At 41.7% G+C, this 27,669-nt stretch overlaps 1 protein-coding gene across 1 annotated transcript in view; it reads right to left on the bottom strand.

Moving 5' to 3' along the window:
- PLCL1 (phospholipase C like 1 (inactive)) overlaps window positions 1–27,669 on the bottom strand; it is a 444,741-nt gene that overhangs the window by 51,884 nt on the left and 365,188 nt on the right. Inside the window, exon 5 of the mRNA XM_073633443.1 lies at window positions 25,733–25,842. Within this exon, the coding sequence (XP_073489544.1) occupies window positions 25,733–25,842 (110 nt within the window). The remainder of the gene's footprint in view (window positions 1–25,732; window positions 25,843–27,669) is intronic.

Raw genomic sequence — 27,669 nt, 5'->3', positions numbered from 1 at the left:
AATCTTTCCTCCACAGAATGAGGTTCTGGGAAAAAGGAAGGCAGAGTGACATCTTGGTTCAGGTGAAAGCTGGACAACACCTTAGACAGAAAAGCCGGATGAGGACGCAACACCACCTTGTCCTGTAATTAAATATGGCTCCTTACAAGAAAAGGCTGCCAACTCTGACACTCTCCTTGCAGAGGTCACTGCGACCAGAAAAAACAACTTCCTTGTCAAAAGGATTAGAGGAATATGCCAAATAGGCTCAAAGGGTCGTCTTTGCAAAACTGTCAAGACTAGATTTAAATCCCAGGGAAACAAGGGTGGCCTAACTGGTGGAGTTAAACGAACTACCCCTTGTATAAAAGGCCCGGACCAAGGAATGTGAAGCAATTGGTCTTTCAAAAAATACCGATAAGGTCGAGATCTGACCCTTGATTGTACTCAAGGCCAGCTTAATTTCTTTCCCCAACTGTAAGAAAGCAAGAATTTTACCTATGACATACTTTTGGGGATGCCATTCTTTGGACTCAAACCAAGAAATATATGACTTCCAAATTCTGTAACAAATAGCTCTAGAAGCTGGTTTCCTCGCATTTATCAAGGTAGTCACAACTGAAACAGAAAGCCCTCGATCCTTTAAAATCTGGACCTCAACAGCCAAACCAAATTTAGCGACTGTAAGGCAGGATAGAATACTGGTCTTTGCGAAAGCATGTCTGGACAGTGTGGAAGGGACCATGGTTTTCCCACTGCTAATTTTACAATTTCTGCGTACCAGGTCCTTCTGGGCCATGCTGGGGCTACCAATATTACTGGCTTCCCTTCCTCCCTGATCCTGCGCAAAAGTTGCGGTAGAAGCTGAACTGGGGGAATGCATAAATTGGTCCCACGGAAGCACTAACGCATCTGTTCCGAATGCGAGCAGATTCTTTGTCCTTGACACAAACCTGTCCAACTTCTTGTTGAACCTGGATGCCAACAGATCTATGTCCAGGCTCCCCAACGTTTGGCAAATGGTTGAATAGACCTCGAGATGCAGGGACCATTCTGAAATAACTGCTTGCGGCTCAAGAAGTCTGCTTGCCAATTCTCCACTCCTGGAATGAAGACTGCCGACAGAAACGGTACGTGTTTCTCTGCCCATGCTAGGATATGGTCCACCTTCTTCTGGGCCGCCTGACTTCTGGTACCCCCTTGGTGGTTGATGTAAGCCACAGGTGTGGCATTGTCGGATTGGATCCTGATGGGACAACCTGGCAACCTGATGGTCCATGACACTAGAGCCAGACGAGCTGCCGAATCTCTAGGATATTTATAGGCAAAGTTTTCTCTATTCCTGACCACCTGCCCTGGAAAGTGGATTCCTCCAGAACCGATCCCCAGCCCGAGAGGCTGGCATCCGTTGTCACCACCTTCCAAGCCACTGGCAGGAAGGATTTGCCCTTCTGCAAATTTCTGGGTACCAACCACCAACTGAGACTCTGCCGCACCCTTGGGGACAGATACATCTGATAATCTAAAGCTTGGATATTTTTGTTTCTAAGCAGACAGAATGCTGTTTTGCAATGGTCTTGAGTCGAATTGGGCGTAGGGAATTGCTTCGCAGGAAGCTACCATTTTTCCTAGCAACCTCATACAAAGGCGAATTGAAGGTCCCTTTTTTCCCTTGACCACCTGGACAAGATCCCTTATGGCACTAACTTTCGCCTGAGGCAAAAACACCTTTTCTTGGATTGTGTCTATAACCAGACCCAAGTATTCTCTGCACTGGCCGTAAAGCTGACTTCTCCAAGGTGAGAACCCAACCCAGGTGTTCCAAATACTGAACCGTGCTGGACACATTTTGGTCTAGTCCTGCAGCTGACTGATCTACTAATAATAGATCGTCTAGGTATGCCATTATTGATATACCCTGGACTCTTAGTCTTGCTAATATTGGAGCCAGAATTTTTGTGAACACCCGGAGGGCGGTGGCTAAAGTGAAGGGCAAGGCTACGAACTGAAAATGACGCCCCTTTACCTCGAATTGTAGAAACTTCTGATGAGAGAGGTAAATCTGCACATGCAGATAGGTATCTCTGATGTCTATTGATGCTAGAAATTCTCCTCCCCTCAGAGTGGATACGACTGACCGGATTGACTCCATCCAAAAAAATTGTATGTTTAGGAATTGATTCAGACCTTTGAGATCCAGAATGGGTCTCACATCTCCATTTGGTTTTGCCACTGTGAAAAGATTTGAATAAAAACCCATGAACCGCTCTTCTGTCTGCACTTCTATAATCACACAGTCCAATGCCTGGAATAAGGATCTTCTCTTTAGCAGGTCTTTGGGAACATTTGATCTTAGAAACTGGGATAGTGGAAACTCCCGAACTCTAGTTTGTAGCCTAGAGATACTGCGGAATTGACCCATCTGTCCTAAATCCCTTTTCCCCAGGCTTCTGAAAACTGCAGAAGCCCCCCCCCCGAATAAGTGGGGGCGCTCCTTCATGAGGAGGCCTTAGGACCCTGTTTGGCAGGTCTCTGAACCCTGGGTTTTTTCTGGCTCTGTCCTTGCCTTTGAGGCTTACCTCCTGAACCGGATGGAGGAGGTCGTCGAAACTGCCTGGAGGATGAGGCCCCCAGAGCCGGGGAACTAGAATGTTTAAATGAAGGATGCCTACTCCTTCTTCCAACAGGTAAAGCGCACTCTTACCACCTGAAATTTTTTGGATATACTCTGAACAAGCGTTTCCCATGAAAGGAAAAACCTGCCAATAGCTTCTTGTAAGGCAATTCCGCTGATCAATTCTTTAACCAAAAAATTCTGTGCATATGCACAGACAAGAGAGCAAAGCATGACACTTGCTGAATAGAATCCTTAAGTGCTCAATCGCGAAGCATAAGGCCCTAGGCAGGTCCGCCAACTCACTAGCAGCTTCCCCTTGAGCAGGAATACTTTTAATGATTCTCTTAAACTTGTCCTTCAAGGACTGACAGATTCCTGTAGCTGCTACTGCAGGTTGTGCTGCAGAACCAGCTATGGAAAAGGAGGCTCTAAGTAAAGATTCCAGCTTTTTATCAGCTGGATCCTTAAAAACCTGAGCATTGTCTACTGGACAGGTTAAGCTCCTATTCACAGAAGAAATAGCAGCATCCACTGCTGGCAAACTCCATTTCTTTGTGATCCATTGGGTACAGAAGTGAAAATCTTCTAGGAGGGATAAAAACTCTATCCGGACGATCCCAATCTGCATATACTAACTGCTCCAGTAGCGAGTGCAGAGGGAAAGCATATGAACTCTGCGGAGGTCCCTAAGACCCTAAAGAGGAAAAAGAGGAACCAGACAGCTCTACCGGGGGCAATTTAAATGCAGAACGGACCAAGTCCGTAAGGGATTGCACCAACAGTCTTTGGGACTGAGAGGCTGAAAAAGGTTCCTCAGAGATTGAATCCTTGGAAGAGGAGTCATCTGCTTGACTTTCTTCCCGGTCATTGAGCGGTACCTCTATATCCTCTGCCCATTCCTGTTCGACTGCTGGTAGGTCAGGAGAGGGAGATGGAGATCTTTCGCGTGTTTTCCCAGTTTGGGAGACAGACGCGAGCATACCGGCTATTTTGCATTCCAACCCAGCTAATGCAGACATCAAATCGTCCTTAGTGATGTATGTAGAGGCTGAAGCATTGCAGGTAGCCACTATGCCCGACAGCCGTAATTCCTCAGATTGGCCAGTCACCTCTGGCCTCTCAGGAGAGGACAGCACCGTGGAGGCGTGACTAGAATCCTCAGACCCCGACCATGGGGCCCTTGCGGCCCTTCATGCTGTATTCCCCCCCACTCTTCTTTCAGTAAGACACTGCCAGGGCAAACAAACCGGAGGCACTTACACCTGTGTGCCCAACCTACTGCTGAGCTGTAGTCCATCTATAATGCCGCTATCACTGCTCAGCCTAATGAACAGCAGCTGTGCCTTTTAAATGCCAGTATCCAAACCCCACAATGCTTACGTGCCCCACCAGCAGCAGCAAATACTAGGTATGCAGTAACACATCACCCCCTCTAGTGGTGATCAAAGGCAAGACAGGCGGCTACTGTGAAAAAAAAGAACCCTTAAAGTGAACCATATGTGTTCCTTTTTTGGGGGTTCTCCCTTTTTTTTTAAAATTTACCATTCCCGCCGCAGGATACTGCTGGAATACACAGCTAGATTCAATCTTCACCCATCAGGGTGGGCCAGGTCAATTGTGGACCTTCAAGGACCAGGTCCCCCTCACCTTGGGGTCCACACCTGGGACCTGTACAGCACCCTGCCAGGACCGCCTTTGGCTTCTTTGTCTTTCCAAGGGTCCGGCTACCAGGGTCCAGCGCCTTGCTTCTTCTTTTTTGAGGCTCGGGTACCATCCAACTTGGTCTTCTTTGCAACCTTGAATGGATCCAAATGCATAGTCCCTTGATCCGAGCAGGACCTTCCACCAGGACTTAATCATAGCATAGAGCACTACTGCATTGTGACCATCACCTTGAAGACGCTGGCGAAAAAACTGTGGTACTTCCTCTATGGAAGGGGTTATATAGGGGGGAACTGCCTGTCGTTTAGATGTGTCAGTGTCCATTCACCTATAGGTGGCGTATAACCCAGATAGTAATTACTATGGTTGCTCAGTGTCCCGTGATGTATGATAAAGTTCTTCTTCATCCACAAACTTTTTTAATCCTTTCCCTGTCATTCTAATGTAGATCTGTAAATACATTTTCCCCCTACCTTGCTCTACAGTCCTTCAACAATCGATTTTATTGCTAGTGACATCATCAGACACAGGTGCAGATTGCTTGTGGCTCTGTCAGGTGAAAGGAGACTTCTGCAGAGCGCCCTATGTTTCATCCTTTTGTACGCAGGGCGCCCACAGAACTATAATTGCCATAAGTTTTCAGCCCACACACAGGTTGTGGGGGTGGGCTCTAGGAATCATGGAGGTGAATAAGCAGTGACAGGAGAGCTGATGAAGAGACAGAGGGGAAGAGAAGAGCAAGAACACCATGTCTCTGTATTCACATAAAAAGTCATATTTGCCTGGAGAGGAACCTAAAGGATCAAAAGGAACCTTATCCTGCAGACACTGCATTAGTGCACTAGGTAGAAATGATATCCTGACTAATGTTGTCAGAGGCTCATTTTCTTCTGCCACACACTTTTACATTCTCTTTGATGGCATTGGTAAAAAGCTAGGAAGCACACACTAGACCAGGGGTCTCCAAACGTTTTACTTCGAGGACCATATTCTATATTTTGCACATATTCGCGGGCCGAAAAAATCATTTATAAATAAATCCACAGTAGAAGACTCAAATAGAATTTGACTTACTGTTGACAGTGGGGCTGGATGGTGCTCCTGTATCCTTTGCTGGCACCTAAACGCTGGAGCATCATGCAGCGAGGCTAAACATCCAGTGTGCATGAGGCTTTACATCTGTGTCCCTATCATTTTCCCCATTCATCTGTGTCCCCATCATTCTCCCTATACATCTGTGTCCCCATCAGTCTCCCCATACATCTGTGTTTCCATCAGTCTGTGTCCAGGGCCGGACTGGGAATAAAAACCAGCCCTGGAAAAAATGTCATACCAACCCATAGCGTTATTATACCAGCCCAACATCATAACGTCATTACTTCCTTGTTCATGAAAGGGAAAACCATGCATTTTAAAGCACATTTGAAGAGTGTATTATATATATATATATATATATATATATATATATATATATATATACATACACACACACACACATACAGTGGGGACGGAACGTATTCAGACCCCCTTAAATTTTTCACTCTGTTATATTGCAGCCATTTGCTAAAATCATTTAAGTTCATTTTTTTCCTCATTAATGTACACACAGCACCCCATGTTGACAGAAAAACACAGAATTGTTGACATTTTTGCATATTTGTTAAAAAAGAAAAACTGAAATATGGTCCTAAGTATTCAGACCCTTTGCTGTGGCACTCATATATTTAACTCAGGTGCTGTCCATTTCTTCTGATCATCCTTGAGATGGTTCTACACCTTCATTTGAGTCCAGCTGTGTTTGATTATACTGATTGGACTTGATTAGGAAAGCCACACACCTGTATATATAAGACCTTACAGCTCACAGTGCATGTCAGAGCAAATGAGAATCATGAGGTTGAAGGAACTGCCTGAAGAGCTCAGAGACAGAATTGTGGCAAGGCACAGATCTGGCCAAGGTTACAAAAAATTTCTGCTGCACTTAAGGTTCCTAAGAGCACAGTGGCCTCCATAATCCTTAAATGGAAGATGTTTGGGACGACCAGAATCCTTCCTAGAGCTGGCCGTCCGGCCAAACTGAGCTATCAGGGGAGAAGAGCATTGGTGAAGAAGAACCCAAAGATCACTGTGGCTGTGTTCCAGAGATGCAGTCGGGAGATGGGAGAAAGTTGTAGAAAGTCAACCATCACTGCAGCCCTCCACCAGTCGGGGCTTTATGGCAGAGTGGCCCGACGGAAGTCTCTCCTCAGTGCAAGACACATGAAAGCCCGCATGGAGTTTGCTAAAAAACAACTGAAGGACTCCAAGATGGTGAGAAATAAGATTCTCTGGTCTGATGAGACCAAGATAGAACTTTTTGGCCTTAATTCTAAGCAGTATGTGTGGAGAAAACCAGGCACTGCTCATCACCTGACCAATACAGTCCCAACAGTGAAGCATGGTGATGGCAGTATCATGCTGTGTGGGTGTTTTTCAGCTGCAGGCACAGGACGACTGGTTGCAATCGAGGTAAAGTTAAAGGCGGCCAAGTACAGGGATTTCCTGGACGAAAACCTTCTCCAGAGTGCTCAGGACCTCAGAGTGGGCTGAAGGTTTACCTTCCAACAAGACAATGACCCTAAGCACACAGCTAAAATAACGAAGGAGTGGCTTCACAACAACTCCGTGACTGTTCTTGAATGGCCCAGCCAGAGCCCTGACTTAAACCCAATTGAGCATCTCTGGAGAGACCTAAAAATGGCTGTCCACCAACGTTTACCATCCAACCTGACAGAACTGGAGAGGATCTGCAAGGAAGAATGGCAGAGGATCACCAAATCCAGGTGTGAAAAACTTGCTGCATCTTTCCCAAAAAGACTCATGGCTGTATTAGATCAAAAGGGTGCTTCTACTAAATACAGAGCAAAGGGTCTGAATACTTAGGACCATGTGATATTTCAGTTTTTCTTTTTTAATAAATCAGCAAAAATCTCAACAATTCTGTGTTTTTCTGTCAATATGGGGTGCTGTGTGTACATTCATGAGGAAAAAAATGAACTTAAATGATTTTAGCAAATGGCTACACTATAACAAAGAGTGAAAAAATTAAGGGGGTCTGAATACTTTCTGTCCCCATTGTGTATATATATATATATATATATATATATATATATATATATATATACACACACATACACACACACACACACACACACACACCTAGGTTTCCCAAGGTATATGGAAACTAATTAAAAATAAATGTGAACAATCAAGGAAAAAAAAATAAGTGAAAAAATATAAATTATAAAAAATATACGTATATGAAAAAATAAGTGAGTAATAATAGATGGGGGTTATTCAAAGTTCATGAATGAACATCATGTAATAGTCCACCGTAAAGGATAAGTCCCATATAGAAGGAAAAAAAATCATCCGTGATGTTCAAGGTGAATAAGACTTGATCTTTAAAGTGCAATCCTAACACCAAGAGATAACTTTAAACTTTAAAGATCAAGTCTTAAAGTGACTGATAATGTGTCTTATGAAGTGTTATAAGAGTAAAAAATGAACTGTATTTAAAATGCCCTACAACAACATGAATGTGTATTATTGACGGATGTAATTATTACTCCAAAATGTTGATAATGTTGTTCTCCCTATATTCACCTTGTACTTTAACATCTTAATAAAAAATAACAGATATTGAAAAGCAATATCCACCAATAGTAGGTAGAATTCTATATCCCTTGAGATGACACTTGTTTCACTGCTCCATAACTGGCCACAGCCGTTGAAAATTCCCCTCCTTACCTGTACCACCCAAGATGTTTCATGTTTTAAAGCTGTGTTCATGTGCCTTCATAACTGAACATTTATCATATCTCTGCTACCTAAAATAGATCAACCACTCTTATACGCCTACTACCTGGCTGAACCTGCAGTTTCCTGTTAACAAACTGACCACGCTAGCATGGAAGCTGATCCATGCTAGCATGGTCAGTTTACGTCATCTGTCATCAAATGACACAATGCTGCCGAGTATGATTGCGTTTCATCGCATAACACACACACACACACACAGAGTGGGGACTGAAAGTATTCAGATCCCCTTAAATTTTTCACTCTTTGTTGTATTGCAGCCATTTGCTAAAACCATTTAAGTTCATTTTTTTCCTCATTAATGTACACACAGCACCCCATATTGACAGAAAAACACAGAATTGTTGACATTTTTGCAGTTTTATTAAAAAAGAAAAACTGAAATATCACATGGTCCTAAGTATTCAGACCCTTTGCTCAGTATTTAGTAGAAGCACCCTTTTGATCTAATACAGCCATGAGTCTTTTTAGGAAAGATGCAACAAGTTTTTCACACCTGGATTTGGGGATCCTCTGCCATTCCTCATTGCAGATCCTCTCCAGTTCTGTCAGGTTGGATGGTAAACGTTGCTGGACAGCCATTTTTAGGTCTCTCCAGAGATGCTCAATTGGGTTTAAGTCAGGGCTCTGGCTGGGCCATTCAAGAACAGTCACGGAGTTGTTGTGAAGCCACTCCTTCGTTATTTTAGCTGTGTGCTTAGGGTCATTGTCTTGTTGGAAGGTAAACCTTCGGCCCAGTCTGAGGTCCTGAGCACTCTGGAGAAGGTTTTTCGTCCGGGATATCCCTGTACTTGGCCGCATTCATCTTTCCTTCAATTGCAACCAGTCGCCCTGTCCCTGCAGCTGAAAAACACCCCCACAGCATGATGCTGCCACCACCATGCTTCACTGTTGGGATTGTATTGGGCAGGTGATGCCTGGTTTTCTCCACACATACTGCTTAGTATTAAGGCCAAAAAGTTCTATCTTGGTCTCATCAGACCAAAGAATTTTATTTTTCACCATCTTGGAGTCCTTCAGGTGTTTTTTTAGCAAACTCCATGCGGTTTTCATGTGTCTTGCACTGAGGAGAGGCTTCCGTCGGGCCACTCTGCCATAAAGCCCCGACTGGTAGAGGGCTGCAGTAATGGTTAGCTTTCTACAACATTCTCCCATCTCCTGATGCATCTCTGGAGCTCAGCCACAGTGATCTTTGGGTTCTTCTTTACCTCTCTCACCAAAGGCTCTTCTCCCCTGATAGCTCAGTTTGGCCGGACAGCCACTGTGCTCTTTCTTAGGAACCTTAAGTGCAGCAGAAATTTTTTTGTAACCTTGGCCAGATCTGTGCCTTTCCACAATTCTCTGAGCTCTTCAGGCAGTTCCTATGACCTCATGATTCTCATTTGCTCTGACATGCACTGTGAGCTGTAAGGTCTTATATAGACAAGTGTGTGGCTTTCCTAATCAAGTCCAATCAGTATAGTCAAGCACAGCTGGACACAAATGAAGGTGTAGAACCATCTCAAGGATGATCAGAAGAAATGGACAGCACCTGAGTTAAATATATGAGTGTCACAGCAAATGGGTCTGAATACTTAGGACCATGTGATATTTCAGTTTTTCTTTTTTAATAAATCTGCAAAAATGTCAACAATTCTGTGTTTTTCTGTCAATATGGAGTGCTGTGTGTACATTAATGAGGAAAAAAAATGAACTTAAATGATTTTAGCAAATGGCTGCAATATAACAAATAGTGAAAAATTTAAGGGGGTCTGAATACTTTCCGTCCCCACTGTAAGTACAAGAATCCAATTTCCTTTGTACATATTGGCACACAAAAAAGGCTATAAATCATGACTACCTGGTAAGTGCCAAAGCAATGCACATGGGGGGGGGCACAGTAGCCACCATTAGGCCCGAAGAAACGACTTCAAAGACTGCAAAACACTGTGTCCAAAAGCAGTATCCTCAGTGGCCCTTGCGTTCACCAGGTGAAAACCTTGGAAGGTGTGCACCGAAGCCTAGGCTGCAGCCCTGCAAACCTGAGCCACCTACGCCTGATGATCACTAGCCCAAGTGGCTCCAACAGAGTGAGCCTTCACTTGCAAAGGTGAAACCTCATCCTTCAAGCTAAAGGCTTGGGCAATAAGCTGACAAATCCACCGCAAAATGCTCAACGTAGTAACTGCCTGATCCTTCCTAGGACTTTCGGGAAGGATGAACAATTAATCACAGGCTGCCTATAGCACACACCCACTAGAGGGGGAAAAGAGAAAGGGCACACACATACAGCTGGAGCGCACACAGCCAGATCTAGCTGGAAAAATAGTGGACACAGCAGCTCAATAACAATTTTCCCCTTACCCCCATTAGGGGCAAGGGGAAAAAGGTACACAAAAATTTAAAAGCAGCAATAAAATGGATACAAAAATTGGCTTACAGGGAATTACCACTCTCGCCATAGGATCTGTCTGGGAAAACCAAGATCCAACCTATACCCATCAGGGTGGACAAAGTTTAAGTAGACCCTTAGGGATTCAATCCCCTTTTTTGGGGTCCCCCACCCTGCACCCTACTAAAAACACCTTGGTCAGTCATTACTGCAAAGAGTTCCATATACGCAGGGTCCAGCGCCGAATGGTTGCATTAGTGGCAATCCCTGCATGTTTATTCAGGTCTCTTGGTAGCGGGGCCCCGACACCATCCAGCTTAGTGTCCCAGCTGTAGGACTGAATCGGTTAACACCAATCTCCTAATCCCTGTTGGAACCATTGAGGATCTGGTAGCATCATGCAGAGAGCTGCAATACAGTGACCATCACCTTCAGAAACAAAAACCGAGGAGCTTCCTGAGTAGGAGGGGTTATATAAGGGGATTTCCTATCTGTGTCTTTTGCCAGTGTCCATTCACCTATAGTTAATGCATAAGCCAGGTTGTCATGATTTATACCCTGCTCGGTGTCCTGTGATATACGAAAAAGAGAAACCCATGGATCTGCCAGATGTCAGAATACACTCGATACTATGCCCTGTTGCGCCCTGACAACACACAGCATTTTTGCAAATCCATTTTGTAAAGTACTGAGCAAACTGTTGGCACTAAATAAATCGTGTATAAGAACAATAATAATAATAATTTTTGTAGACTGAGTGGTGTCAGCACTGCCCAGTTGTCTTTAGCTATACTTTTCAAACCCTCCTTCTTCCTTACTCTCCACAGACTACCTGTTCTATGGTCGAAAATATGAGGGAGGGGAGGGCTAATTATCATCCTTCAGGTAACAAAGGAAGTGTGCACAGAACGGCTATGAATTTCCAACATGATCAATGGCATTTTTGTACTTATCAAACGTAATTGAAAAAATGATGTCATTGATAAATTTAAAGTGATATTAAAAAGGTAAATTTGTTTCTTACATAACAAACATGTTATGCTTACCTGCTCTGTGCAATGGTTTTGCACAGTGCAGCCTCGATCCTCCTCTTCTCGGGTCCCCCGCCGGTGCTCCTGGCTCCTCCTCTTCTTCCAGGCAGCTTGCTTTGTGGGCACTCGCTCCCAAGCCTCACTCTGTGTGCCCATAAGACTCACGCTGCTGTCTCTCAGCCAATGAGGAGGCAGAGACCCGGGAGAGCAGCCGTTCTTCTGCATATTGCTGGATCGCTCCCAGCTGAGGGGCTTGCCCTACAGCAACCTCTTAACCTGCTTATTTTTTATTTAGTTCTAGGAGCGAACTGTCCACTCAATGAATGAAGTGGAGGCATATTGTGTCTAGCATATAACCAATACTGTACTAGTTAGAAAGCCAGTAGAGGCATAATGTGCAAAGTATATACTGTATTATTTATAAAGACAAGGGTTTCAGATAAAATGTTAAAGCTGCACCTTAACAACATCCACAGATTGTGTACATAACCTTGTAATTAACTACTACTTCTTTATTATAGCACTTTGTGGGTTTCCAGGAAGAAATCTACACTTTTTTTATGCTCATCAGTGTGGTTGGCCCTTTATGCTGACAAAGACTTTTTTTCTTATGATCTGTTGGTGTGCTTCAAGCAATCAAGCATCCTCACTGTCTGCCAACACCCATGGAGGGGAAGAGGGTATACACATTGTTGCTAAAATAGGCTTTATGCAACTGAATTCAATATTAAAGACACATCGGGTAAATATATTGCAGTGTGATATTTTACAAAGAGGCTTAAAAACTGATTGGATTACGGATGTGAGAAAACTGTGGCAGCAATATTCGTAATTAGTTACTGTAATTTGCCCAGCAAAGGAGATCACATTGGTATTGAGAAAATGTGATGAATTAGTCTAGGCCAGAAAACTCTCTCTCGTCGACAGTCAGTCTACTTACAACGCTATTTAGCATTTTAATGCATCTAGCAGAGCAGGAATAACATACACTGCCTAAATAATGAAACAATTTTTTGGTGATCAAGGTATAAATGCCACAGGAGTAAATAAACTGAAGCAGAAGTAGAACATATTAGGCTTTTTACTGCTGTCTGTGTCCTAGTTGGGGAAATTCTATTTACTTTCTGTCTAGGTCAGTGGTCTCCAAAATGTGGCCCGGGGGGCAGATGCGGCCCTTTGCTTGCCTCTATCTGGCCCTTGGGACACCTACTGACACCAATGATGAGGCACCATTTTTCCCACTGACACTATTAATGGGGCACTATTCCTTCCACTGACACCATCAATGAGGCACTATTCCTCCCACTGTCACCATTGATGGGGCACTATTCCTCCCACTGACACCAACAATGGGGCACTATTCCTCCCACCACAACCATCAATGGGGCAATATTATTCCAACTGACATCATTGATGGAGCACTATTCTTCCAAATCATACCAACTATGGGGCAATATTTCTCCCACTGATGCCAACCATGGGACACTATTCCTCCTTCTAAAACCAATGATGGGGCAGTGTTTATTCCCACTGATGCCGGGACATTTTCTATTCACACTGGCCACAGTCCGGCTGCCTTAAAGACTGAAGGACAGTAAACTGGCCCTTGGTTAAAATGTTTGGAGACCCCTGGTCTAGGTGATTGCACTTAAAGTGTAAGTTTAGCTTTAGCCAAAAAGCGCATTATGATGATGGTATAGCAACATTGTGCACTAAACCTACCTACCAGCCAGGGCTCCCTTTCTGTTTGAAGGATGTAGTCTAAAACTGAAATTAAAAGAAGCTTCCTAAAATCCTCTGTAGCATGCAATGGCTCCATTCCAAGTAATAGTATGGACAAAGCAGCCATTGGGACCAATGCCCCATAGTGCCTGGTTTTGTTTTTTTGGGCTGCACATGCGCAGCGTGTATGGTTGCTTATGATAAGCTCAGAAGCTGCGACAAGAAAGCATAAACTGCGCAAGATACAGGATAATAGGGATTGAGATGGCATTTTATTTTTAAAAGGGATATGTGTATTTTATTTCTTAATTTATTACGTATTAAAAAACTTTTGAAATATGAAATATTGAATATTAATATTTCCATATTAAATTAATTCTACGTGCAGGCCATAAATGGGGACATGACATATGCCACAGTGGAGATTACGCCCTGTCCTCTTCTGGCACTAAGGCCCACACCCTGTCATTCAAATAACTGTCAAATACTATTACTTCTAGGATTAGAAGCTCTGGCATTGGATGGCTGAATTACAGGGTTGGAAAAATTTCTGACTTGGGCAGAAGTTGAGAATCTATGTACAGCCTAAGCCTAGGATCCACTGGGGCTCTATAGGGATAGATGAATGAATTTTAAATAAAAAACAGGTTCTTGCTTGCATTTCAGGGCTGTTGTTGCCTGAGAAAATTTTTAGGCCAGTTCAGACTAACTTTGAGTAGAACAAAAATGAAAAAAAAAAAAAAAGGGACCAGTATTCATCTTCCCAAATATGAAAAAAAAATGTTCTATACCATCTAGCATTCCTTTTCCTCCCACTGCACAGCAATGACTTTTGTACCAACTCAGTTCAAGGCACTGTTAGTATTTGTACCCTAGGTAGTATCTGCTGGCAAGCTCACTCCCTCAGGTGTCACATCAGTTTTCTACATAAAAAAAATTAAAGGCCCAAAGAAAAAAAAAAAAAGACATATTTAGCATTGCTACCTCCAGCAGATGTCTAGTTTGACTAAGGCTACTTTCACACCGAGGCCCTTTACAGGCGCTTTAGCGCTAAAAATAGCGTCTGCAAAGCGCCTCTCATGTCACTTCAGTGTGAAAGTCTGAGTGCTTTCACACTGGAGCAGTGCGCTTGCGAGATATTAAAAAAGTCCTGCAAGCAGCATCTTTGGGTTGCTTTAGGAGCGGTGTATACACCGCTCCTAAAGCGCCCCTGCCAATTGAAATTAATGGGCAGCGCCGCCGAAGCACCTGCAAAGTGCTTCGGCAGTGGTGATACACGGGCGCTATTAACCCCTTCATCAGCCGCTAGCTGGGGTTAAATGCGTCCTGCTAGTGGCTGAAAAGTGCAGCTAAAACGACAGTAAGGAGACACTAAGTGTGAAAGTGCCCTAAAGGCGCATATAGCAGCACTTGTAACCCTAAAGAGGTTCTAATAACAAGACACCCTCTGCTACCCAAATAGACTAACTCTAAGCTCAAAATGTCTAAAGCTATTGTAAAAGTCAAATATCAGACAATAGGGCTATTTTTTTTCCAATTATTACTATTTTTTTAACAATGTACATTTTCAGGTTCTACTTGCTTTTATTTCTTGTACTTATTTTCTTTCAGTACTGCCACGATACACAATATTTCAGGCAGGGAGAGAAAAGGTAGTTGAAGCATACTGCAGCAAAAAAGAATGAGGGGGGGTAGAGCCAATAGGGTGCTCGTGCAACAATGTTCACACGTATTCGTTATATATTACGTTACTTCAGTAATATTCACTGTCTGATGTCACTAGCAAAGACTGCACCACACTTTACTCCTTTTCTGGACTTACATCTCCTAATGGAAGTTTTCAGAATCACTTAGGAGCTCTGTTTTTTGTTTCACTAGTTTATAAACTTTTATCACCTAGTCCATCTCTATGACAATTTGATTTCACCAATGTCTGCTTTCCATCATACTTTATTAGTATGTTGACATAGAAATTGGCAGGGTGGTTGGCTGTTACTAAACAACCAAGAAACTGAACTTGTTCTTTTGGTTCTATAAGTGGCCCAACACACCATATTAGTATATGTACCTTTAAGTTTAGGAGAAAAGACCCCTCCCCCCTCCCCACAAACACACACACCTTTCCTTAAAGTGTCACAAAACCTACATCATAAAAAGACATCAATTAATGTTGTATTACATGCTGTTCATACTTACTCAGTTACTATAAGATTAAATTTCTATATTCTGCAAAAAAACCCAGATGATCCTGATGTTCTCTATCTCCACCTTATGTTCATGTCCTCAATGCAACTAGGGATTTTGCAACTGTGGTGGCATTTTTGCACATGCTCATTTTTCATTGAGTTTCTATGCTATGCATTTCCTCCCCACATCTAAGCAGCCCATGTGACTATAGTCACCCATGTGGCCATATACACAGAGGTAAATGACAGTCCGCTCCCCCCCTCCTCCTTCATGCCCAATAATCAGCTAAACACAAAGGAGGCGGGATATTGCATGAAGATGTATGGAGGCTTCACCTCCTTCCAATTCTAAGACACAAATATGTATTTGTAAGACAATTTAAAACAGTCTATTCATTTTCATTAACTCTTTTTACTCTGTATTCCAAAGACTTTTTTTTTTAAATTGTGAACATGTGACCAGAAGCAGAGGACTAGAAGCTCCTCCTTTTTAGGTTTCCCTGCAGACGGGCTGGGGAAGATCTGGGTCATGTGACAGCTGTAGATCGATTAGGAAAAGGGTACTTTTGTTTGTTTTTATTAAAAATAATTACAGTGCCATCATCCACATACAGAAATAGAAGGGACAATGTAAATTAAACCTATATGCTTCATATATACTGAATGAACTAAATTAAAGTGGTTGTACACCCTGTACAACCACTTTTACCTACAGGTAAGCCTATATTAAGGCTTACCTGTAGGTGCTGGAAATATCTCCTGAACCTCCACGGTTTAGGAGATATTTACAATAAAGTTGTGCGCCGCACTTTAGAAAGGGCAGATCGTGCCGTTTCTAAAGGGGGTCATGCTGTGACTGACGGCTCCCACGCATGACGTCACGCGACTTCGGCCAGTCACCGAGTCGGAGTTTGGGGCCTCAAAAAGAAGAGGGGTGAAGATGGACGCTCGCTGCTAGTGGGGACAGAGGTGAAATTGCAGGCTTCGTTTTCAGGTAAGTAACACATAATGGGTTACTATGCGGTGCATAGTAGCCCATTATCCTTTACGTTTGCAGGGAAATAAAGAGGAAGTAAAACCCATCAGGGTTTACTTCCTCTTTAAGCATCTGTTGTACAGGTACAGTAACTACTGGCACACACCAGGCAAAGTACAAATGCATTGAAGAGAACTGTCATTTCTGACCGCACCTTCAAAAAAAAAATGCTAGTTATGTGGCTCTCACACTCATCTTCTCGCATCAGTATGCATGAAATATGTAGAAAGAACTGGAAGAAAAGAAATATGTAGAAGTATGTAGAAAAGGACTTCTAGCCTCCCTGATCTAAATACTTGATTCTGTGCTAGTGTTTAAACAGGACCTGTTCTCCATGGATCATTAAATGTACTGTACATAAAATAAATTCTATATATTCGCACTCAGTGTTTGGCCAACGACCCTGACTCTAGCCTACTGCAGTCATTCGAAAGCCATCTTATTGTGTGATCTTACTTCATACACAGCCAGAAGCATTCTGGTTACATAGGACATGTGTGCTCCGATGGAAAGATTAGAATAGCTGGCTGTTAGAATTTGGACCTGCAAAAATGGCACAAAAATTCTCTTCTGCCACAGCCATGATTTTTGGAAAAGGGAACAATTTACTAGCAGCTAGAGATGAGAAAACATCCGAAAATATGCTCCAGCCGAAGTCCTGCACATGGGAACATGTGCATAAGGGTCAGATCTGCCATTTTTTCTCTTTATGGAAGATGCCCCCCCATCCTTTGGGAAAATATGAACTTGAACCACCGGATATCCCTATAGTGAGAGGTCCTCCAGCTTTCAGAACAATTTCTGTTTATGTGATTTTTCATAAAAGCACTTTAGTATTAGACAGGTGCTTAGCTCTCTCAATACACATGCTGATTGGCACTGGGTCTTTTGCTGCTAATGAGCTTGAAGGACGTTCAAGGGGATTTATGCGTGCTTCACCTGCCCTGGCATGGGCAAATACATTGGTCTTCATTTATCCTATCCATTTATTTGAGACTAATAGTGGAAAAAATAAAATGACTCCAGCGTAGGTTTTTTTAAACTTATGCTTAATTACCTCTCATGCTATTCTTATTTGACGCATCAGTAAAACTGTAAACCTCATAGATCTCATCCCACAACATGTTTCATCACGTAGTCACATCACATGAATACATCTCACAAATATTATTTATATTTCTAAAGCATGGGATTCTGGGAGATTTCCTTCCAAGCTCAGGTTCTTATGCTCAGATTGGTTAAATCTTTTACTGATTTATGGGAAACATTGTAGTAAAGGCGTAAACGTGTTTCCAAGGAATTTGTAAAATATTTAATCAAAGTGTGGGAACTGGTGAATCAGAATCTGCCAGGATCCCAAAGTCTAAAATAAATATCCATTCATTCTGTGCATGGAAGTCACAAAATACAGACTCTGACATTTGTTTCCCCAAATTTTCAGACTGTGGTTATTTAATGAAGAGAACACCCAGTGTGGAGCATGAACTTTAAAGAATAATTAGTTAGATTTTTTTTAATAAATTGGACAATGAGAGAGGGATTTTTGTTTTTGGTTTAGATTGTTTCAATGGCATTTTTTTTTAAACTTAATTCCATCATGATAAAAATGTAGGTGATCCAATGGACAATTGAATCTATTCGATTTAATACTACATCACTAGAAAGTGTAAATTAAAGAAATTAGAATACTACAGGGACAAACTTTTTTTTTTTTTTTTGATGAATGGATGGATGGATTGTTAGAAACTTCTTTCAGGTTTTTAATGCTGTCTGTGTCCTGGAAATGAAACACAACTCTTGAGGAAATCTCACAAAAGTAGGGAGAAATCTCTCTTGACTGTTGTGCCTGTAACAGGTATTCCCACTGGAAGGCATTCCCTCTACACCTTTTCTGATGACAGATAACTAAAAAGGTTCAGATTTGCCCTCATTTTTTCCCCAATGACAGCAGTTGAAAGCACTTAAAGGCAAACTTCACACTACCTGGCTAAAGCTAAATGTAGCCTGTCAACTGTCCCTGATAATAGAAAAGTTTTTGTATCGCTCTCCTTCCACACTGCAATCTTCAAACTTCTGTTCGCACGTGCAGACACCTCACTTCAGGTCTCTGCATCATGTCTGCGCATGTGTGGTCTCCCTCATATATTTGGGACCTGAAGCACGCCTGCACGTGTATGACATTCTGTGCATGAGCAGACATGCAGCAGACCTGACAGGTCTAGTGATACTTCCTCGCTGGGTGAAATCCCAGTAGGCAGTGAGGTCGATCATCCTTGCCTAGGGCCTTGGGAAAGTAGCAGCCTGCACCAAAAGTTTTTTACAGCAGTGGGGCAGTCCATTTTATGAGTAAAGGTTCCCATTAAGATGAGGGTGACTTTCCCCCTATTGAAAAAAAGACAGCAATACAAATCTGTTAGAAATTTTAACACTTCCCTATTTTATACAAAAAATGAAACAAAAGTTTTGTCTGAAATTCCACTTTAGTAGGAAAAAAAAAAAATCTTACATAAAGGAAAGGTTTCTTCACAGTAAGAGCTGTGAAAATGTGGAATAGACTCCCTCAACAGCTGGATCTGGCCAGCTTAGTAGATTGCTTCAAAAAAGGCCTGGATTCTTTCCTACATAATATAACTAGATACTAACAGTTATATGTAAAGTTGATCCAGGGCATATCCAATTGCCTCTTGGGGCATCAGGAAGGAATTTTTTCCCTGCTAGAGCAAATTGGATGGTGCTTTGCTGTGGTTTTTTGTCTTCCTGTGGATAAACTTTGGGTATAGGATTGTGTATATAGGACTGCATGATTTTTGAACTAGATGAACTTGTGTCTTTTTTCGACCAGACTAACTGTGTATCTATGTATGTAAGGTGAGATGTATGCATCCCACAATCATTGTCACTGTTAATTTCTGTGCAAATAGACTTGTATTTATTTAAAATGGGAAAATGTTATAGCATTCAATATAAATAAACCTAGCATATAATTCTATCCATAAAAATCTACATTACTTTAGTCTCCATATATACAAAACAGTGGAATGATCTAAAGCAGGTCTGTCGAGACACAAAAAGACCACATGATCTACCTAAATATATATATAAAATAAACATAAAAGTTCTCTGCTTCACTTATGAAAAAAAAAAAAAAAAAAGCAGATTGATATCTGGCCAACGAACGCTACCTTCAACAGACAAAAGTCTACATTATAATAGAGAATTTCAACTGATTGAAAAGTGTGTCCTTTACAGAAAAATTAGTCTGTCACACATCAATAAATTGCGGTATTCAAATGTCAGGAATAAACGCTTGTACTGATCTCTCTTTTTACTGCCTAGCTATTATACACTTCCATTCTGAATGGGAAAGGTAAAATACATACTGCAGATAATAATGATATCTTATAGTTAACTGCTCCCTTGGGAGCCTCTTCTCAAAAAATGAACATGTTATACACTGCTTAGACATTAGATTAAAACTAATAAAATATCAGTCAGATGCTTTCAAAATTACAGAGAAATGCTTCCATGACATGCTTTGCAAAAATGGAAGTAAATATTCAGTAAGGATACATTATTTGCATCAATTTGCCTTAGTTGTTCACCTTGCCTTGTATCTTTCAAAAACTCAATGCAGATTTAAAGTTCGATGGAAAGTGTATGCACAAACACTCACGCAAAATGTTAACTTCCTTTGAAAACATATGTAGAGAAACCCATTAATTAAAGGTAGTATAATATTTGCTTTACTTTTAGAGGCAGTGCTGGATTTATAAGGGGGCAAAAGGGGCTACTGCCCCATTCCCTCTGACAGAAGGGGTCCACCTCTATACAAAAATAACATAAAACAAAATAAAAAATTATATAAAATAATAAAAAAACAATACTATTAATACATATATTATAAAACATACAATAAAAAAGCCTTTCTTTTATTAAATGAGATGTAATCATTTCCCTGCCAGCCTCTGTAAAAGGTTTTACTCTGGACTGGTATATTGTATTGTTTTTAAAAACAAGCAAACCACACATAGAGCACTTACGCTCTGAAGGAAGGTTGACCCTATGGCTCTGTGCATGTGTGTGCATGTGTGACCTCAGAATGACGTTGGGTAATGCATTTTGCAAATGTGTCATTGAGAATGTAAACCAACTCAAAGAAATGTATATACAATAATGTGGCCCTCACGATAATGAAACAAATAAAAAAAAACACAGAAAAAACACACACACATACATATTAATGTATATAGACACACAGTATCTCACAAAAGTGAATACACCCCTCACATTTTTGTAAAAATGTATTATATCTTTTCATGTGACAATGCGACAACACTGAAGAAATGACACTTTGCTACAATGTAAAGTAGTGTGTACAGCTTGTATAACAGTGTAAATTTGCTGTCCCCTTAAAATAACTCAACACACAGCCATTAATGTCTAAACTGCTGGCAACAAAAGTGAGTACACACAGGTAAAAATGTCCAAATTGGGCCCAATTAGTCATTTGCCCTCCCAGTGTCATGTGACTAGTTAGTGTTACAGGATCTCAGGTGTGAATGGAAAGCAGGTGTGTTAAATTTGGTGTTATTGCTCTCACTCTCTCATACTGGTCACTGAAAGTTCAACAAAGCGCCTCATGGCAAAGAACTCTCTAAGGATCTGAAAAAAAGATTTGTTCCTCTACATAAAGATGGCCTAGGCTATAAGAAGATTGCCAAGACCCTGAAACTGAGCTGAAGCATGGTGGCCAAGACCATACAGCGGTTTAACAGGATAATTTCCACTCAGAACAGGCCCCGCCATAGTCGACCAAGGAAGTTGAGTGCACATGCTCAGCGTCATATCCAGAGGTTGTCTTTGGGAAATAGATGTATGAGTGCTGCCAGCATTGCTACAGAGGTTGAAGGGGTGGGGGGTCAGCTTGTCAGTGCTCAGACCATATGCCGCACACTGCATCAAATTGGTCTGCATGGCTGTCGTCCCAGAAGGAAGCCTCTTCTAAAGATAATGCACAAGAAAGTCTGCAGTTTGCTGAAGACAAGCAGACTAAGGACATGGATTACTGCTACTATGTCCTGTGGTCTGATGAGACAAAGATAAACTTATTTGGTTCATATGATGTCAAGCGTGTGTGGTGGCAACCAGGTGAGGAGTACAAAGACAAGTGTGTCTTGCCTGCAGTAAAGCATGGTGGTGGGAGTGTCATGGTCGGGGATGCATGAGTGCTGCCAGCACTGGGGAGCTACAGTTCATTGAGGGAACCATGAATGCCAACATGTACTGTGACATACTAAAGCAGAGCATGACCCCCCTCCTTCAGAGACTGGGCCGCAGGGCAGTATTCCAACATGATAACGACCCGAACACACCTCCAAGACGACCATTGCCTTGCTAAAGAAGCTGAGGGTAAAGGTGATGGACTGGCAAAGCATATCTCCAGACCTAAACCCTTTTGAGCATCTGTGGGGCATTCTCAAACAGAAGGTGGAGGAGCGCAAGGTCTCTAACATCCACCAGCTCCGTGATGTTGTCATGGAGTGGAAGAGGTGAACTCCATGCCCAAGAGGGTTAAGGCAGTGCTGGAAAATAATGGTAGCCAGACAAAATATTGACACCTTGGGCCCAATTTGGATATTTTTACTTAGGGGTGTATTCACTTTTGTTGCCAGCGGTTTAGACATTAATGGCTGTGTGTTGAGTTATTTTGAATGGACAGCAAATTTACACTGTTATACAAGCTGTACACTCACTACTTTACATTATAGCAAAGCGTCATTTCTTCAGTATTGTGACATGAAAAGATATAATAAAATATTTACAAAAATGTGAGGGGTGTACTCATTTTTGTGAGATACTGTATATATACTGTGTGTATATATATATATATATATATATATATATATATATATATATATATATATATATATACACACACAAACACACACAGTGGGGGTGGAAAGTATTCAGACCCCCTTAAATTTTTCACTTTGTTATATTGCAGCCATTTGCTAAAATCAAGTTCATTTTTTTCCTCATTAATGTACACACAGCACCCCATATTGACAGAAAAACACAGAATTGTTGACATTTTTGCAGATTTATTAAAAAAGAAAAACTGAAATATCACATGGTCCTAAGTATTGAGACCCTTTGCTGTGACACTCATATATTTAACTCAAGTGCTGTCCATTTCTTCTGATCATCCTTGAGATGGTTCTACACCTTCATTTGAGTCCAGCTGTGTTTGATTATACTGATTGGACTTGATTAGGAAAGCCACACACCTGTCTATATAAGACCTTACAGCTCACAGTGCATGTCAGAGCAAATGAGAATCATAAGGTCAAAAGGAACTGCCTGAAGAGCTCAGAGACAGAATTGTGGCAAGGCACAGAGGTTTGGCCAAGGTTACAAAAAATTTCTGCTGCACTTAAGGTTCCTAAGAGCACAGTGGCCTCAATAATCCTTAAATGGAAGATGTTTGGGACGACCAGAACCCTTCCTTGAGCTGGCCGTCTGGCCAAACTGAGCTATCGGGGGAGAAGAGCCTTGGTGAGAGAGGTAAAGAAGAACCCAAAGATCACTGTGGCTGAGCTCCAGAGATGCAGTCGGGAGATGGGAGAAAGTTGTAGAAAGTCAACCATCACTGCAGCCTTCTATCAGTCGGGGCTTTATGGCAGAGTGGCCCGACGGAAGCCTCTCCTCAGTGCAAGACACATGAAAGCTTACATGGAGTTTGCTAAAAAAACACCTGAAGGACTCCAAGATGGTGAGAAACAAGATTCTCTGGTCTGATGAGACCAAGATAGAACTTTTTGGCCTTAATTCTAAGCGGTATGTTTGGAGAAAACCAGGCACTGCTCATCACCTGTCCAATACAGTCCCAACAGTGAAGAATGGTGGTGGCAGTATCATGCTGTGGGGGTGTTTTTCAGCTGCAGGGACAGGACGACTGGTTGCAATCGAGGGAAAGATAAATGCGGCCAAGTACAGGGATATCCTGGACGAAAAACCTTCTCCAGAGTGCTCAGGACCTCAGACTGGGCCGAAGGTTTACCTTCCAACAAGACAATGACCCTAAGCACACAGCTAAAATAACGAAGGAGTGGCTTCACAACAACTCTGTGACTGTTCTTGAATGGCCCAGCCAGAGCCCTGACTTAAACACAATTGAGCATCTCTGGAGAGACCTAAAAATGGCTGTCCACCAACGTTTACCATCCAACCTGACAGAATTGGAGAGGATCTGCAAGGAGGAATGGAAGAGGATCCCCAAATCCAGGTGTGAAAAACTTGTTGCATCTTTCCCAAAAAGACTCATGGCTGTATTAGATCAAAAGGGTGCTTCTACTAAATACTGAGCAAAGGGTCTGAATACTTAAGACCATGTGATATTTCAGTTTTTCTTTTTTAATAAATCTGCAAAAATGTCAACAATTCTGTGTTTTTCTGTCAATATGGGATGCTGTGTGTACATTAATGAGGAAAAAAAATGAACTTAAATGATTTTAGCAAATGGCTACACTATAACAAAGAGTGAAAAAATTAAGGGGGTCTGAATACTTTCTGTCCCCATTGTGTGTGTATATATATATATATATATATATATATATATATATATATATATATATACACACACACACCTAGGTTTCCCAAGGTATATGGAAACTAATTAAAAATAAATGTGAACAATCAAGGAAAAAAAAATAAGTGAAAAAATATAAATTATAAAAAATATACGTATATGAAAAAATAAGTGAGTAATAATAGATGGGGGTTATTCAAAGTTCATGAATGAACATCATGTAATAGTCCACCGTAAAGGATAAGTCCCATATAGAAGGAAAAAAAATCATCCGTGATGTTCAAGGTGAATAAGACTTGATCTTTAAAGTGCAATCCAAACACCAAGTGATAACTTTAAACTTTAAAGATCAAGTCTTAAAGTGACTGATAATGTGTCTTATGAAGTGTTATAAGAGTAAAAAATGAACTGTATTTAAAATGCCCTACAACAACATGAATGTGTATTATTGACGGATGTAATTATTACTCCAAAATGTTGATAATGTTGTTCTCCCTATATTCACCTTGTACTTTAACATCTTAATAAAAAATAACAGATATTGAAAAGCAATATCCACCAATAGTAGGTAGAATTCTATATCCCTTGAGATGACACTTGTTTCACTGCTCCATAACTGGCCACAGCCGTTGAAAATTCCCCTCCTTAACTGTACCACCCAAAATGTTTCACGTTTTAAAGCTGTGTTCATGTGCCTTCATAACTGAACATTTATTATATCTCTGCTACCTAAAATAGATCAACCACTCTTATACGCCTACTACCTGGCTGAACCTGCAGCTTCCTGTTAACAAACTGACCACGCTAGCATGGAAGCTGATCCATGCTAGCATGGTCAGTTTACGTCATCTGTCATCAAATGACACAATGCTGCCGAGTATGATTGCGTTTCATCACCTTGGAAACGCTGACACCCGGCAGTATTACATCACTTCCTGGAACAACGTTTGCCAGACTCTGTAACTTCCCACCTGCAGGTCTGTAAAATGCAGATCTGGAAAGAGCAGTCATGTGACTTGCATATCAACAGAATAATAAAGAGCTACAAGCCTTTTTTTTTATTTTAAAGGGGTTGTAAAGGTATTTTTTTTATTTTTTAAAAATAACAAACATGTCATACTTACCTTCACTGTGCAGCTCGTTCTGCACAGAGTGGCCCCGAACCTGCTCTTCTGGGGTCCCTCGGCGGCTGTCTCAGCTCCTCCCCGCAATAATTAACCAGCTCCCTCGCATGGTGGTTAGTTATTGCGGGCGCGCTCCCGTGATACAGCCGGCGGCTATAGCCGCTCGCTGTATCACTCGGCCCCGCCCCCCAGCGCGCCGCGTCATTGGATGTGATTGACAGCAGCGCGAGCCAATGGCTGCGCTGCTTCCAATCCATCCACTGTAGCCAATCAGCGGCCAGGCTGAGCAGCGGAATCGAGGACATGAACGAGCAGCCGAATTTCGAGGGGTCAGGTAAGTAAAACGGGGGGCTGGGGACGGCGGTATTGTTAGTAGTTTTTTCACCTTAATGCATAGAATGCATTAAGGTGAAAAAATGTTTACCTTTACAACCCCTTTAAATGTAAGCAAGTGCTTTAAAATGTATGCTAGCATCTCTTCAAAACTGCTTTTCTCAATAATTAACTTTACAATCACTTTAAGGCAATGAGCTGCCACATGGTCACCCTCCCACCTACCTTCAATACAGTAATGTTCCAGGCAAAGCTTTCTATTGCTTTACTTAGTTTCCGTCCTTTCAGACCTTCTTTTGTACCCAGACTATGCAAGTCTTCATGAAATTCCATTCCTGCACAAAAAAGTGAATGAGAAAAATTCTGAAATGAACCAAGCAGGACTTGTGTAAGCAAACACAACAACTGTTGTCCAGTCAAGTCACCCACCAAGTGATGAGATTGTATCTTTTTTTTTTTTTTTTTTTAACAAGAAAAGGAGATTGTATCCCTTAGTATGCTAACCATGTGTTTTGTTGTTATGTATATGACTTCACATAGGTGGTTCATACAAAGTAGTTTTTTGTATTAACATAAATGCATGACCTACATATATAGTCAGCAGGATCCTTAAAGGAGAAATACACTGAACTGTATTGTTGGGTTAAGGCTGATGGTTATATATTATAATACATGTCTAACGCAGGATACCTATGAGATATAAACAGCAGTTCCCAGCAAAAAAGCATTCATACTTGTGATGTATAAACATCAGCATTCAGGCAGAAGTTGGGAAACACCCATCTCTTCAACTCTTGCGCTTTCATTTCAGTGATCATGTTGTAACTATCAATGCTCCTCCTAGTCAGGTAATCTAGACTGGGATGGTGAAGAGACCAGAGAAAAGCTGGGGGCCAGAAAGACATGTCAATGCTTTAGATATTGAATCTTATCATCTTCTGGCTTATGGCACAGAATATGGCCAGAATATGACATCAGGGAAATAAGATGGCGATGAAGGATACTCTTTCGCTTGCTTGGGGTATGTTAAGCTCCTGCCGTGTTAAATATCTCCAACCTATTTAGGTATGGTTTCCACAATTGTACTTTGGTAGAGGGGTGTTGATTAATTCTCAGAAACTACAAGTGTCTCACCATAGTTCACTTTTTTTGTACTCAGTTTTGCCCAACTTACACTGGCACCTCTTGTAAAACTATAAGGGCTCTTTATCACTGGTGCCTATGGAGAGGGGCTTAAAACAGGAGGCTGAGCCATGGTTTCACAGTCCCACTGGCATTTTACATTACAGCCTGACTGGGCTGTACACATGCTGCGGCTGCAATGCTTTGCTTCATGAACACGATGCATTAGTTCGCAGCAGTGGCATTTTTAACTTGGGCTGCAGAGATTGACAGGTGGCACAGCCTGTCAAACTCGCCTTATGGGATCAATGGGGCTGCATGCAATCATGAGCTAAACACTTGGCTCACAGTTGCAATGCAGTCCTGCCATGTAAAATTGTCATTCAGTGATTTAAAAAAAAAAAAAGGCAGTAGCACCTCCTTAATGCTTGCCTGTCACTGCTATACCACCCCAGATTGCTTTTTAGGGGTCAGTAAGCATTACCATCAGTGTAAAAGTGCCCGTAAAGTGCCTCCCTACCCCTACAGGCAATTTTTCCATGTCATATCCCCATACCAAACTCATTCCCCATACAAAACACATGATCAGCTAATAAATATGCTTGGTGACCACAGCCCTTCTGGCAAATGCAAACTGAGCAGTGCACGGCAAGGTATCATTTTTATGGTACATACAGTAGCTAAAACTACCCAGTCAGGATGCTGAAAAAAAGGTAAGCAACATTGGTTATCATAGTTCTGTTCATTAACGCTATACTGTATGACATAAGAACAATGTTTCCATGAGGCTTGTTCAAATATTCCAGAGATGCCAAACCTGGACTGACTGGAAATTTTGCTAAAAAAAAAAGTTTATTTTGTTCAGGTGTACAGAAGACTTCCCCACATTTAAAGAAAACATGAGTCAGATCTCATTCTAAACTTTAATATGTAAGTGTTTATTCAATTTGACTGCAAACGGATACAGCAAAGACATGGCCACATTTGATGATAAGCACCAATGTCAACTGAACAGTGCTCCTATTTTTTCTGGCCTGGAA

This window comes from Aquarana catesbeiana, linkage group LG06 (genome assembly GCF_042186555.1).
Source record: "Aquarana catesbeiana isolate 2022-GZ linkage group LG06, ASM4218655v1, whole genome shotgun sequence".
Classification (NCBI taxonomy): Eukaryota; Metazoa; Chordata; class Amphibia; order Anura; family Ranidae; genus Aquarana; species Aquarana catesbeiana.
The sequence above is the reverse complement of the archived record's forward strand: the minus strand, read 5'-3'. Positions and strand labels throughout refer to the sequence as shown.